This window comes from Pan troglodytes, chromosome 2, assembly GCF_028858775.2.
Source record: "Pan troglodytes isolate AG18354 chromosome 2, NHGRI_mPanTro3-v2.0_pri, whole genome shotgun sequence".
In the NCBI taxonomy this organism is placed as follows: Eukaryota; Metazoa; Chordata; class Mammalia; order Primates; family Hominidae; genus Pan; species Pan troglodytes.
The window spans coordinates 109,054,754-109,069,463 of record NC_086015.1 but is presented as its reverse complement, the minus strand read 5'-3'; the positions used below and the strand labels follow the sequence as shown (position 1 = coordinate 109,069,463).

Sequence of the window (14,710 nt, the reverse complement as noted above, 5' to 3'; positions counted from 1 at the left end):
AAAGTTCAGAACCAATTTTTAGTATCTACTACAAAAAATACCTCCTGGGATTGTTTATTTGAGTTACATTAAATTTTTAGACTAATTTGGGAAGAACTGACTCTTTATAATATGAATCTACCATTAAAGTGTTACATACCTTTATTTATGTTTTTTATATCTCTGTGTATGGGTGTATGTTGATATTTTTGCCTTGCTCATCTATTGTTAGCTTTATTTCTATTTATTTGGGACTTTTAGATAGCATTATAAAAATTAAATGTTTAAAGTTTCATTTTCTAGTTATATATAGCCAATATAAAAACTACAACTGATATTTTATATCAATTTTGTGTTCAGCAACCATGTTCAATTTTCTTATTTCCTAGAGTTTAATCTGTAAAATTTTTGTATTTTCTACATATAAAGCTATGTCATAAGCAGACACTGCTTTGTGGTTTTCATTGATTCTTCTACGAGTATATACATTTAAAAGTTTTAGTACATCTTCTATTCTTTTAGTACACTAGAGCATATTAGACATATAAAAAGTTAAAAACCATGAACAAATACAGAAAATATATTTTTGAAATCACTTATAATCCCTTCCACAAGCCAGTTATTAAATTTGTGGCATCTCCAGACATTATAGTTTAACATTGGATCATAAAGGACAAAATTTTAAAAATACTATTTCCATTTAGTAGTATCCCATGAACACTTTTCCATGACAATAAATATTTTTCTGCACAAAATTGTTACTAGTGAACGTATTTGTTTTCAAATATTTTGCTCTTATAAACAGCACTGCATATAAAAGACTTGTGGATGGGCCTTTGGCTGCTATGCATTTTTTGGACATAATTTCCTTAGGTGAAATCCCTAGAAGTAGATGTTCTTAGTCCTAATGTATAGGCTTTTGAAATTTGTTTCCAAATTGCCTTCTAGAAGTGCTGTGTAAATTCTCATTCACACCAGTAGTATACAGAAGTTCCTGTTTGCAAACACCCTGGCTTCTGTTGATGTTCACCCTTTGTTGTATGAAATGTTTTTCATTTTTTCCTATCAGTTGAAACTAAAACCCTGTAGCCTTTTATGAACTAGTGGTTTCATGAAAATATTTTACCTTTTTTTTTTTAAAAGAAATCATTCTCCTCACACTTTCTATTTTCCATTCCTCTTACCTTTTCTTAAAATTGCAGGATTTTCAAATTAGAATATCTAATACACTTCTCCACATTTACACAGGAGAAAACAAGCCTGGAAGATTAAGTGATTTGTCAACTACTGACCAGCTGACACCTTTCCAGATTTATTTCCCTGCATCTGATTAATCCCATTGTCTTTGAAAAGATACTGTTTTTCAAGACTTTAAAGAGGATTACTATTGTTTTTTGGTAGACAGACTAGAACTCATTATCTAATAACAGGACTATAACATAGTCTTATTTATCATGTTCTTATCTCATGACATTATATGAACAGAACTATCACTTTAACAAAAAGTCATTAATAGATTTCTGTGTAATAGATAGGTGGTAGTAAGCCATCAATAAATGGCAGTTCTTACTCTTACTTGAAATAAAAAGATCCTGAAATTATATTATTATTACAGGTGCATGGCTATCCATTGGTCGTGTATTCTATTCTTTGTAGATTGACAGTTACTTATACTTGTTCACTGTATTTTAAAAGCGATTCAGCCTGCAACTTAAGTGGTTTATAATTGTAAGGGTCAATAGAATATATTGAAAGATTTTTGGATTAGTGAAAACTTGGAGTTTAGTTGGCCTTTTTATTTTCTCTCTCTCTCTCTCTCTCTTCCCTTTTCTTCTTCCCAGGTCTCTGCCAGCACCCTGAAATTTCTACATTTGTAAAACAATTTGCCATTGATATTTTCTCTCATTTGCTTCATCTCTAAAGGAAGAGGTAGTAGAAACCACCACTGTCTTTTTGCAGAAGTTTAAATGGAGGTGTGAAAATTCATGCTTTCTGGGTTCCCTTCCTCTCATATACCTCAGAGAAGAATGGTAGCCACTTAGTCTTAAGAAAGTTTAGAGCCTTAGTGCAACAGTTTAGAATAATCTAATTTTTTTGTTCGTTTTTAAAGACTTTGTTGTTGTACTCTATTTCTATTCTTCATTCTTGAAATCCCCTTCTCCCTACCTCTCTTCCCCAGCCCCACCTCCTACACAATAATGGGTGTTTTGCTGAAGTGATCAAATGAGGGTTATCAGTTGCGCAAACACTCATATATGAAAAGTTAACAAAATAATGCCCTGGCTCCCTAATCCCTATTACTACTACTAATTAAGATTCCAGTGAATGCCTCTTTGGATTTGAGGTTTATCACAAGTAATCTGACAAAGTTTCATTTACACAAGTACTGTGGAAATGTAGCTTGTCCTTTTGTAAATTGTTATTATGAAGGGGTACATTAGACTAAAATTTTCTTAAGTTCATACATCTCGTATAACTGGCTCTGGGAAATCACTGAGTGCTCAAAAGAGTTATGAATTGAATTCACTGTAAATGCTAGATTAGAATAATTTTTATAGTAACAGATGTGGAAGATGTCTATTTGGCCTTTTTAAAAAAACTTTATATGTTATACACAAAATAAATATTGACAGTTTGACCACTTTACATTGTATACTTTATATACGAAACAAAAATGCTTTAACTTCTTCATGCGAAAAATAAAATTTATACTGTTCTGAAGTCAGTGGTTCCCTGATCATATTTTTTTACTCTGAGTATCATGATCAATGTCCCTTTTGTGTGTTGAGTATTTGAAACTTTAATTTGGAAAAGAAAAATGTACTTCTTAGACATTAGTTTTATGGTAATTATAATGAAGCTGGACATAATTGCATATTTATACTTCATTGTAAATCAACAGCTTCCTAATATTCTTAAAAGTGTTCCTTTTTTTTTTTTAAAAAAAACAGCAGCATTTTGTTAACCTTAATCAGAGCCTGACGTGTGTTTCTTCTAAATGGCATCTGATGTGGTATCTCTCCTCAGTTCTCTGTGGTTTCCTGTTTTTTTCATACATAGAGAAACACTTTTTGAGGTATTAAGCCTCATATTTTTCTTCTTTTAATGGTACCTGAAACCTAAACTCTCTTATAAATACAGCATAGTGTTGTCAACCTGTCTCACCATTAATTTATGCCACTTCCCACAGACTGCTTCTCTGGAATCCCTCCAGCCCTTGCTGTGTATCCATCACCCAGCTAGCATGTCCTTACATACCCCACTCTAGATTCTTTAGCATTACAGGTTTTACTTCTGTCCCTAAAGTGTGATCTTCAAAGACAAAGATGTTATCTTTATTTCTATAATTGTATTTCCCCAACAGTGCCTTGTTTTAGCAATGAATAGATATAGTAGGCTCTCAAAGTGTTGTCTCTAGAGCAGCAGCAGCAGCAGCAGCCTCAGGGAATATTTTATAGCTGTCAATGTTCAGGCCCCACCCCAATGCTACTGAATCATAATATCTTGGGTTGAGGATCAGGCTATGTTAACAAGCCCTTCAGATAATTTGGATGCATGCTGAAGTTTGACAAACACTACTATGGAAAATTATTGAATGAATATGAAAGTTGTACCTTTATGGTGATATCTCATTGAAGAGGATTGATATAGAATGGGGCCAGGCACAATTTAGTTTATTCTGCCTGAGTCTTGTATTTCAGAGATACTGGTAAAGGAAACCTAAGATTTAAATATTTGCTATCTTATAAGAGGATGTTATCTTATAAGAGGGACGGCTTTTATGCTATTCTGTTGTAAAAATTGTAGTTTAAATTTTAAAAACTGAATGATTTCTTTCTTCTGCCGAATTAGGAATAGGCATTATTCTGAAGCAGGAAGGTTAACTAAGAAATGCATCCTGGGTGTCACTAATTTTCATGGTGGGAAAGAGGGTAGGTGAGTTGGAAACTGGTCAGGTGGGGATAGGTTGAGAGACGTTTCCCTAGTTACCATTCTGTGCTCTTCTAAATTTTTTGAATCATGTAACTGCATAACATGTTAAAATTTTGTCGAATGATATTCAGTCAGAATAAAGTAATAAATATTGAATAAACTCCCATGATATAACCATTGTGGTTGGTTTAAAAATTAAGTTTTTCTTTTGTATTAATATGAAAAGTTAGATAACATATGTTTTTCATCTCTGCAGAAAACATCAGGGTTGTGGCAGAAATGTCTTGATGGCTTTCTACCTTAGCCTTCTTGAATTGGTTGATACATATTACTCATTTGTGCAATGAATAAAGGATTTCTATTATTATATGGACCCATCATCTTATGACTGTTTTTAGAAAATGAGAATTAAATCTTGATTCATTATTAAATAACCTTGTATACACACATGAAGAGGTCATGACACATAAGACTTTGACCTAATACCTTTTTTCAGATATGTTTCTATAGCTATCTTGATAGCCTAGGACTGTTTGAGAGAAAATTAATTTAAATTTTTGTCATATTCTTAGCAAATGCAAAATAATTGAGTTAAACAGAACCCACTACATTTGTTCTGAAATATGAACAATATTCTCAAATATTTGTCTGGTAGTACAAATACAATTATATTAATTTTATTATTGAATTTTGCTGCTTCAAAGGGAGGTATTTCTTAAATGATACTTGATTCAATTATTTCCCTTTTTTTCCACCTTGCACAGAACTATCGTACCATGGAAAGTATTCAGACAGTGCCTTCATGAGGTCCACCAAATTAGCTCTGGCCTGGAAGCAATGGCTCTAAAATCAACAATTGATTTAACTTGCAATGATTACATTTCAGTTTTTGAATTTGATATTTTTACCAGGCTGTTTCAGGTAAGTTTATACTTGCTTAGTCTATCCATTACCTTCTTCTCTCTCCCTGTCTTTTCTCTCTGTTTCTCTCTCTCTCTGTCTCTCTCTCACACACACATAAACAAACGTATGGAAAATAGTGTGATTCCTATTAGTCTGTAATTTTATTGGTATGTTTGGTCATTGTTAAAAGTTTAGAGTGAGCCATTTGGCTTAAGTTTGGAGTTATCAGATGCTGTGAGCCTGGTGGCTGCTTGTTAGCTTTGAGAGGATCCGTCCAAAAGAGCTTTGTTTTAAACTCTCTACTTAGTTTCTTACTTTATTTTGTTGATCTTTTAGCACAATGATGGATAGAATGCAACAACTAGAGGTGGGCATTTGCCACCTAGATCTAAAATCTTTCCCTTTGCCTTCTGTGTTTATTAGGTCAAAAGGGAAATAGTAAACTTAGAAATATCAGACTGTTCTGTATAGGACAGAACTGTGTCCTGTACTTATTTTGTAAATTGCTTTGCACATTCAACCATGTGTAATGAACATTTTTCAAAGTCAATGAATATTCTTCATCAGTTCCTTTGTCATATTCATTCAAAATAGTATGTCAGTATTAACAAAGCTCTCTTTTGAAAAATTTAGGTCTTTTCCCACATTTTCTCTAATGTAAACAACTTTAAGATGAACATTTTTGTTGTGCTTATTGTTTTTCCCTTTAAATTGTCTTCCATAATTGTTTTCACATAGCAAATTAGAAGAAGGTACCATTATATGGATACTATCATTTTCTTCTTTTGCGTGCCTTAATGGAATTATCTTAAACATGAAGACTTGAAATTTGTGTTTTGAGTTTGACTCTGCCACTAAAATGTGTATCATCTGTGGGATTCAGTTCAAGTAGTCACAAAATAAAAATTTTCTGCTTAACATTTTTATGATTTGGTAACATAAATTATATAGTAAATGAGGTAAATTGATCAGACTGGGCTTACTTATGTTCTGATATTATTTTTTATCATTTTAATCTGAAGTAACATTGATTCTCTTTGAAACATGCTTTCAACAAATATCAGAGTATAATGTTGATTTCATGTTTTTCATGTTACATGAACTTCTCTGATTTATAATTCTGCTTGGCACTAGCTAGCAAGGATTGGATGACTGGTTTATGTAATAAAAACCACAATGCACAGGATTAGCTTTTAATTTATGAAGGAACCCATTAATAGAAGAGAGATTAACTCCTGTCAACAATACACATAGGATGTGAAACCCCACCTCTACTAAAAATACAAAAAATTAGCTGGGCGTGGTGACGAGCACCTGTAGTCCCAGCTACTTGGGAGGCTGAGGCAGTAGAATGGTGTGAACCCAGGAGGCAGAGCTTGCAGTGAGCTGATATCGTGTCACTGCACTCCAGCCTGGGCAACAGAGCGAGACTCTGTCTCAAAAAAAAAAAAAATACATATAGGATATATTTCACTTCATTACAATTACAGAATCATAATTCTACCTTCTATATAGGGTAAGCAATTACATAAATCACTGATGAAAGTGTGCTTTTGATTATTTTAAATTTTTTAAATTCGTGATTATTCCCTTGGTGTGTGTATTACAGTTTGACAGTTTATGTTTTTTTCAAAGATTTTAAGATATATTTTAGAAAAAAAAGTTATCTGATACTGGTCATTTTATAATGGAACCTCTCCTTTCTTTAAAGGTTTCTGATAATTTTACAGAATATCTTATTTATTTAACATGATACAAAGACATTCTAAATAGTAAGAGCTTTGCTTCTTCACCTTGTCAAGGAAGAGAGTAAAAGTAATCTTCCTAAATTAAACCTAACTGCTCATTCTAGGAAGTGAGTATATTTTTTGTGGTGAGCCTGGATGACTTTTTACTGTGGGTATTAAATGCTAGAATTCCTTGCAGTTATATATTGAAAGTATGAGGGCAACTTAATGTTGGTTAAACGATTACCTAAACTGCTATTTAATATGTGGACATATTTTCTTATAAGCTGTTTTACTTTAAAACAGCACAAGTCAACCTTAATACTCTAAGGAATATATATCTTATTTACTTTCACTGGGATGGGAAAAGAAAGGGCTATTTTTAGGTCAAGCTACTGTGAAAAGTTTTATATCATAAAATGAAAATCTTACCTGGGCTAGGGAATGCCTAATCATTTTAAAAACATGATTACAGAAGCAGCTGAAGAACTCTTGTTAGCCCGTGTATTTCTGAGATTCATCATTCCATTTATTTCTATGCTGTAATCAAATGCTTTGAATATAATCGTATGTGTGCCTTAAAATATGATAAAATTGGTTCTGTTTATAGAGAAGTAGATGGTTTAACTTTTGCTGATCTTTTAGTTTTATACAACTTTTAAAATGAAGTGATTTTCTTAAATGTATTATATTTATTAAATCCTTACATTTATATATTCTGTATGAAAATATGTTTTGCTAATACTGTGTGACTGCGGGAACATACATTCAGCTATAGCCATGATATTAGTAGTTGATTGGCAGTGACTTCTTCTGACTAAATTATTGGGAGTGGGGTATTTAGCAGAAAGGGAACTGAAGGTGAGCAAGGTACACTTAGAATTTGGGGTCTGAAGTAGAGAAACTAGCAGAAGAAGGAGCCAGTGGGGGGGCAGGAGATGAAGTTGAGAATTGCAGAGGGAATGAAAGAAGTAAAAATGTTTGCTTCCTCTTGGCTTTCATTCTTATATGCAGGCAGAACCTGAACAAATACTTGGGAGTCACTGGAGGGATCTTACTGTGGTCACCTTCCTCATTTCCTCTTCTTCCTTCTTTCCTTTTCTTTATCCTTCTCTTTTCTCTCAAAGTCACTTAGAGATGCTGGAATCAGCACATGCTAATATTAGTCCTGGAAAGAAATTATAGGGATTTTGCTTCTCCCTTCCTTCTCCCTGGGGCTGTTGTTCCCCTTTTCCTCTATATCCCCACTGTTAGAAAAAATGGGGTCACTGAGAAATGGGGCACTACATTTGGGGGTAGCAGGATAAGGACGGAGTATTTTAGTAGAATATCCTAGTGACTATGGAATGTGTAGCATCAATGGAATAGTGAGGAAAATCAAAGAAGAGGAAAGTCCTCAGTTGTAGCAAAGAATTATAGAGAGTGTCTAGGCAGACCAGCCAAGGACCCTCTTCCAACTTAAGTTGTAAGTCAGTAACTGGCTCTTCTTGAAAATAGTAGCATTTGGGAGAATGGAGGGACTTGTCTCCTTTATTCACTTCATTAATTTCTATAGTCATTTAAAAGTATCTAGATAATTTTATGTTCTTGTACACAAAAAAATTTCTTCAATCTGAAAAACAAAATAAAAAAAAGTTACTCTCCAAAGCACTTTGTTTTGCCTTTTCTAAGCCAGTAGTTGTCGAAATACTTTAAAAAGAAAAAGCACATAAGTACTACATGTTTCTGTTTTGAATGGGCTGCATACAAGGAAAACAATACACAGACTCATTCTATTACATAAATATTTTTGCAATTAGAAGCTGGCCCTCTGGATTATGTACTAAGAAATGGTTGCTAAATACTGTAGCAGTTGGCTCAAAACTCCAACTTAATTTTTTTACTTGTATTTTGATCTGTGCATTGGTGCTCTATAAAGTTTAGCATTTTTTTTCAACCACTCTTCCACTAATTTGTGTGGACTTTAATGGAAGTGACCCAAATATTTGTTTGGTATTTCTTTCATCCTTGTCCTTCATAGATGGGTAGAACAAAACAAAACAAAAACTAGGGTCTAGAATAACAGTTATTGCTCAGTTTTTTAAAATATATGCTGACATTTTCCAAGTAATGTTTAATGCAGTTTTTAGTCATGCATTAGGAAGAAAATTAAAAACATGCATTTTTTTCAACCTCTCATATTATTATTCTCTAGAGTGCCTTTCTTGCCCAATTAGGTATTTTAGTGTGATGGGGAAATACCCCAAAGATTTTTCTTGTTATGTTGAAAAAGGCTAAAAAACTTCATTATTACTAAATCATTCTTTGTTATCCTCATCTCAAGGGATATAATCCTTGCAGAATTCTGCCTTGTAAATTTGTAACTTGCTTAACAATAATGAGGAACAAGTCTCAAAACAAACAAAAGCAGGAACTTTCTACCAGTAATCATGTCTAGGATGACTGTTTTAACAGCTTTAACATGGCAACGTAAAAATACTTTTTTTTTCTTTTATGTAGAAGATTTAATAATCTGGCACATCAGATAGAGTATACTGCCAGTTCCTTGGAATAAATGTAGCTTCAGCCTTAAAAAAATCGCAGAGATGATTCATCCACACCCTTGAGTAAAGTTGTCTATCACTGACTGCCTTTTTTCTCTTGCCCTGGTAACTGGAGAGACAACTAATCAGATTAAAGAGAGAATGATACAGTGGTACAAACCAAATACTTCTGTGAAAAGTTTTGTTTTTATGTAACTCACTTTTAAACCCTAAACCTTTCCTAAGCTTATAGTTCTGTACAGTTAAGCCAGATGTGACTACTGTAGTGTTAACACTAGCCTTTTACACAAGTCACTATTTAGAGGATCTATCTGTTCAATGACAATTATCCCTGGCTGATTACTATTATCTGACACTTGCATTGGTCCTGGCATCCCATGGGTGAGCAAGACAGGCATGTCCCTTGCCCTTATGTAGCTTATGGTTAATGTGTAACCTTTGCCAAGTCATGCAAGTTCTATGATATGGTTTCTTACTGTGTAAAATGAAGCAGTTGTTAACAGTTAACAGACATACAGGGAGGTGAAGAATATGGCAAGAGGTAACAGTTTTAAATACACTGGTCAGAGAAGGCTTCATTGAAGAAGTGACATTTGGAGACAGGAATGAGATGGATATTTGGGGGAAGAAAATTCAAGTAAAGGCATCGGCAAATACAAAGTCTCTGAGGGGGAAGAGGGCTTTTTTGTTCAAGACAATAGCAGGCTGGAGAAGATGCAGAAAGTGGGAGAGTTATAGCAGATGGAGACAAAAAAGGGAACTGCTGGGGATCAAACCTTGTAAAGTCCTTCTAAGCGATATATGAGGACTTTGACTTTTATTCAAAGTTAGAAGGCTTTGAACAAAAGAATTATTTCATTTGTGTTTTACAATGGTCACAAGTGCCGTAGCGAGAATAGGCTGTGTAGAGAAGAGATTTTGTGGTTTTCTTTTTTGTTCTCTGTATTCTCTTCCTGAAAAATCTGTTTTCTGCCTAATCATATTTCTGTAAAGAACAATAGACTTGAACGTCTGCTGTTAAGTTACAAAGGTTGACCTAAACCACATAAGGTCAGATTAACTTTTAAAATATCCAAGATAATGTTAAGTGTATTAAATATGGTTCAGTATGTAATCAAAATATTTGATATTCTCTAGATACTAATCTCTTTTAATTTTTTTATTTTTTAGCCTTGGGGCTCTATTTTGCGGAATTGGAATTTCTTAGCTGTGACACATCCAGGTTACATGGCATTTCTCACGTATGATGAAGTTAAAGCACGACTACAGAAATATAGCACCAAACCCGGAAGGTAAGACTTTTTAGCAGTAATATTATGTGATATATCCAAAGATGAAAAATTCTCCATGGTTTGTTCCTAAGTCAGCAATACCCACTGATGGCATGCTTGGGAGGGGGCTAGAAAAGGTAAAAGACCAAAATGGTGCTTCTTAATATAATGTTTTAAATTGATACATTGTGCTTACTCTGAAACTTGGTATTCATAAAGTGAAAGGGAATATGGTCTCCTTTCTGTTTTCATGATATCCGTGTTTATGTGCAAAATTGAATGTATATATTTGAATACTTGAATACTGTGCTAAAGAACAAATAAACAACAGTCTTATGTTCATTACTTTAGGGTATTTTTAAGACATTCATTTAGGCTCTCTCATAAATATAAGTACATATACATGCACATGAACACATAAATATACATGTAAGTTTATGAACAAATACATGTATGTACATAAGCATATATAAACCTATTGTTATAATCAAAACCAATTTCGTGTCCTTGAAAACTTTTTTCATAATGCCTCGTGTTTTATTATAGCCTCAGAATTTATATTTTATTTTCCACATGATGAAACTAAATGAGACTTGGAGAGGTTGGTCAGCCCCTGTGGCTTTGGCCAAGAAATTACACCTTATTAATGGCAAATCTGGATCCAGAAAATCTGTCTCTTCCATGGTTCAGTGCATTTTCCCATGTATTTCATCTAAAAATGCATTAGGCCCATAGTAGGCATTTGTGCTATGGCAGGCAGTATCCTGAGTACAGCAGTAGGGATATTAGAGACCTGCTTGTCAGAGTCCTCACATTTCAGATGCTATTCCGGTATTCATTAGTGCTCTGATTTTCATATAGAGAACATTCCATTTTAGGGATGAATTTGGTGCTGGTTTTTAAGACTACCTTTTTTTTCTAGTATCATTTTTATTTGGTTTATGGTGTATATAATGTTTGTACTTTATAACATTTTTGTTTTGTTTTGTTTTGCTTTGTTTTTGAGATGGAGTCTTGCTCTGTCACCAGGCTGGAGTGCAATGGCACAATCTCTGTTCACTGCAACCTTCGACTCCCTGGTTCGAGCAATTCTCCTGCCTTAACCTCCCAAGTAGCTGGGATTACAGGCGTGAGCCACCACGCCCAGCTATTTTTTGTATTTTTAGTAGAGACGGGGTTTCACCATGTTGGTCAGGATGGTCTTGATCTCCTGACCTCGTGATCTGCCCACCTTGGTCTCCCAAAGTGCTGGGATTACAGGCGTGAGCCACCATGCCTGGCCAAAACAGTTTTTTTTTTAAGTGCAAGCCAATAGTGCTGATTTTTTCTTCTCTGCCATTATGAAAATTTCCATATTTTTGTCTTTTTAAGAATTTATATAGTGTATTTGAAAAAGGAGCTAGTGAATACAAAAACAGTTTGGCTTCCACTGAAATCTTCTCTTTAGACTAGGAGAGTTAGTTTTCATTGTAACCATGAGAGAAGGTCAGTTATTTTGCATATTGACAGTGGTTTAGATGAATGATTTTCTTTCATTCAAGAATCTCTCATGACCAGATTTTTCCATAGTTTTTACTCTCTTGAATGACATCATATAAAGTATCTTTCTTGCTCTTGGCGTATGATGTGAAAAATGTGTTGTGGTTGGAATTATGCAGTCATACAAAATTTAACATGTGAGTTATTTGATAAATTTTCTTGTCCAATCATAGAAATAATGAGGGAACTGAGGCCTTTATTTTTGGTTTTGTTTTCTTGTTCAGTATCATGGAGAACATGAATTACAATATTGAGAACAACAGCCAAGTCTCATTACTATTTGGAAAAGTTCTCTTAGTAAAAAACTACTGCCCTCTGATAAGAATATCATGAGACCCACCAGTAAACTTATCTTCAAATGTGTACAATATATACATTTTATACAGCTTTTTTGTATATCAATCATACCTTAAAAAACTAGAATAATGTCCTCTGAGAAAAAAATCCTTCTTTCCTTCCTAACTTGCCATGTAATGATTTTTTCTACTAAATTTTAGGTAGCTAATGATGAAATAAATAATATATAACAAATTATAATGTGTAAAGTATGACATGGGTACTAAAGATGTGTTTAGGAAAACACCCTTAATGAATAAAAAAAAAACTGTAACAAATATTTGCTTTGGAGAATATCTGTGTTTAACATTTTTTTTTTTTTTTAATCTTGGAACGTATTTCATGTCTTTGACTTCATAGTATAGAAAACAATTGGATTTACTTCAAGGACATTTTGGCTCCTTAGGTTGTGCTTTATTATTGGGGATCCATCTGACAAAATATGAGTTATGGGGTGAAGGTAGTAACATTTGGAAATCTAAGTGAAGTATTCATTAGGTGACAAGAGTGGCATTGAACCCTAAACCACCTCGTCAACATGAAAGATACTTCATTTTATATGCATATATATTTTTTTTTTAATTTTTTTTTTTTTTGAGACAGAGTCTCACTGTGTTCACCCAGCAGGAGTGCAGTGGTACTATCTTGGCTCACTGTAAGCTCCACCTCCTGGGTTCAAACGATTCTCATGCCTCAGCCTCCTGAGTAGCTGGGACTACAGGCATGTACCATCATGCCTTGCCAATTTTTTTGTATTTTTAGTGGAGACGGGTTTTCGCCATGTTGGCCATGGTGGCCTCGAACTCCTGGCCTCAAATGATCCACCTTGCTCAGTCTCCCAACGTGCTGGGATTACAGGTGTGAGCCACCACTCCTGGCCCCAATTTGATTAAATTAAGCATGTTGTTTAAGAGAGCAAGGTGCTAAAAATAAGCCAAAAATTCACTTGAGGTTGGGAAGGGGTAGCCACCAGCCAAAGGGTCAGCAGCAAATTAAATGGAATAGGAAAAAGGTGCATGAGAGGAAGAAATTGTTCTAAAATGCCCTTGGCTCTTACCAGATTGCTGGTATTACTATCTCTTATATACATGAATTGCTTGAACCTTCTATATAATAATGAGTTTTAGAAACACCATCCCAAAACAATGTTTAGAGCAACAGAGAAGGACATGAATTAAAAATGTGAGCAATTTCACAAGTATGTATTTCAGTATCTACTAGATTCTTAGTATATGAATAAATTTGGAATTACATTTAAAATTACTAGCAATGCAGATGTGTAATTATTTTCTTCATGTTAATACACTCTGTAAACTTTGCTGAGATTCATAGTACACAGATTTTTAAGATTTTAACTTTTGACTTAATTTGAAGGAATTTTATCATTAATTTTTTTATGTAACATTTTAATAATGTCCTGAATTATAATTTATAGTGACTTTCTATTATTTTTGGCACTTCTCATAATATAGTCGTAGGTCTCTGTGGCATTATTTTATCTGATTTTGATTAAGAATGCCAATAATTGACAGATTGATATCCTATTTTCAGTTTCTCTAGGGATATATGTTTTTAGACTTTTTTGAAAAGTTCTTTCCAAAGATTCTATCACCAATATAAAGTTTTTAATATTTAAAAATCACTTCTTTTTTTAAATTCTAGTTTGTACAAAGATGAAATTACACTCTACTACTAAATATACAAGTTAATTAAATCCAGTGACTGCAGCCATTATGTATGTTAAAGTATATCTTTCAAGTTACATTTATAGTGCTTGGTCTATCAATGACTAAAGTATATTTTGACATACTTGTGTCTGCCACATACATACAGCAGCTAGAATATTAAAATATAGCCAACAGATTTAAGTTGGTTTGTTTTTGATCTGCTTAATGGGTAATAAAGTCCAGAAGGTTCATATCCTGATAGAAAGATTGAATGCAGTACACTCAAATAAAGAGAAATGATCTAAAATGAAATAAGTACATAGATAGCTACATGAATACATAAATGATAATGACGGATTTAAAGCCAAGTTGCTGCCTCCTTTTGTTGGATATTAGTTTCAAGGTACTTGATTTGATTTATATTTTTGAACTATCTTAACTTCCCCTTGTAAGATACTGAATTTGACATGGTTAGATGGCAGGCATGAAATTACCTAGTTTGCACTTTTGAGCTTTAGGGATGAATGGCAGGAATACCTGAAAGAAAAGTTACTATTTTTTTAACAGTTGGCCAGATGCGGTGGCTCACGCCTGTAATCCCAGCACTTTGGGATGCCGAGGCGGGTGGATCATGAGGTCAGGATATCGAGACCATCCTGGCTAACGTGGTCTCTATTAAAAATACAAAAAATTGGCCAGGCGCGGTGGCTCATGCCTGTAATCCCAGCACTTTGGGAGGCCAAGGCGGGCAGATCACGAGGTGAGGAGATCGAGACCATCCTGGCTAACACGGTGAACCCCGTCTCTACTAA

General features: G+C 33.9%; 1 protein-coding gene across 21 annotated transcripts in view; it reads left to right on the top strand.

Moving 5' to 3' along the window:
* The window catches only part of CBLB (Cbl proto-oncogene B), a 212,095-nt gene that overhangs the window by 113,423 nt on the left and 83,962 nt on the right, over positions 1 to 14,710 (top strand). For all 21 annotated transcript variants that reach the window (XM_016941587.3, XM_054680843.2, XM_054680846.2 and 18 more), the window contains 2 exons: positions 4,677 to 4,833; positions 10,256 to 10,377. In XM_016941587.3, coding sequence (XP_016797076.1) covers positions 4,677 to 4,833; positions 10,256 to 10,377 — 279 coding nt within the window. The remainder of the gene's footprint in view (positions 1 to 4,676; positions 4,834 to 10,255; positions 10,378 to 14,710) is intronic.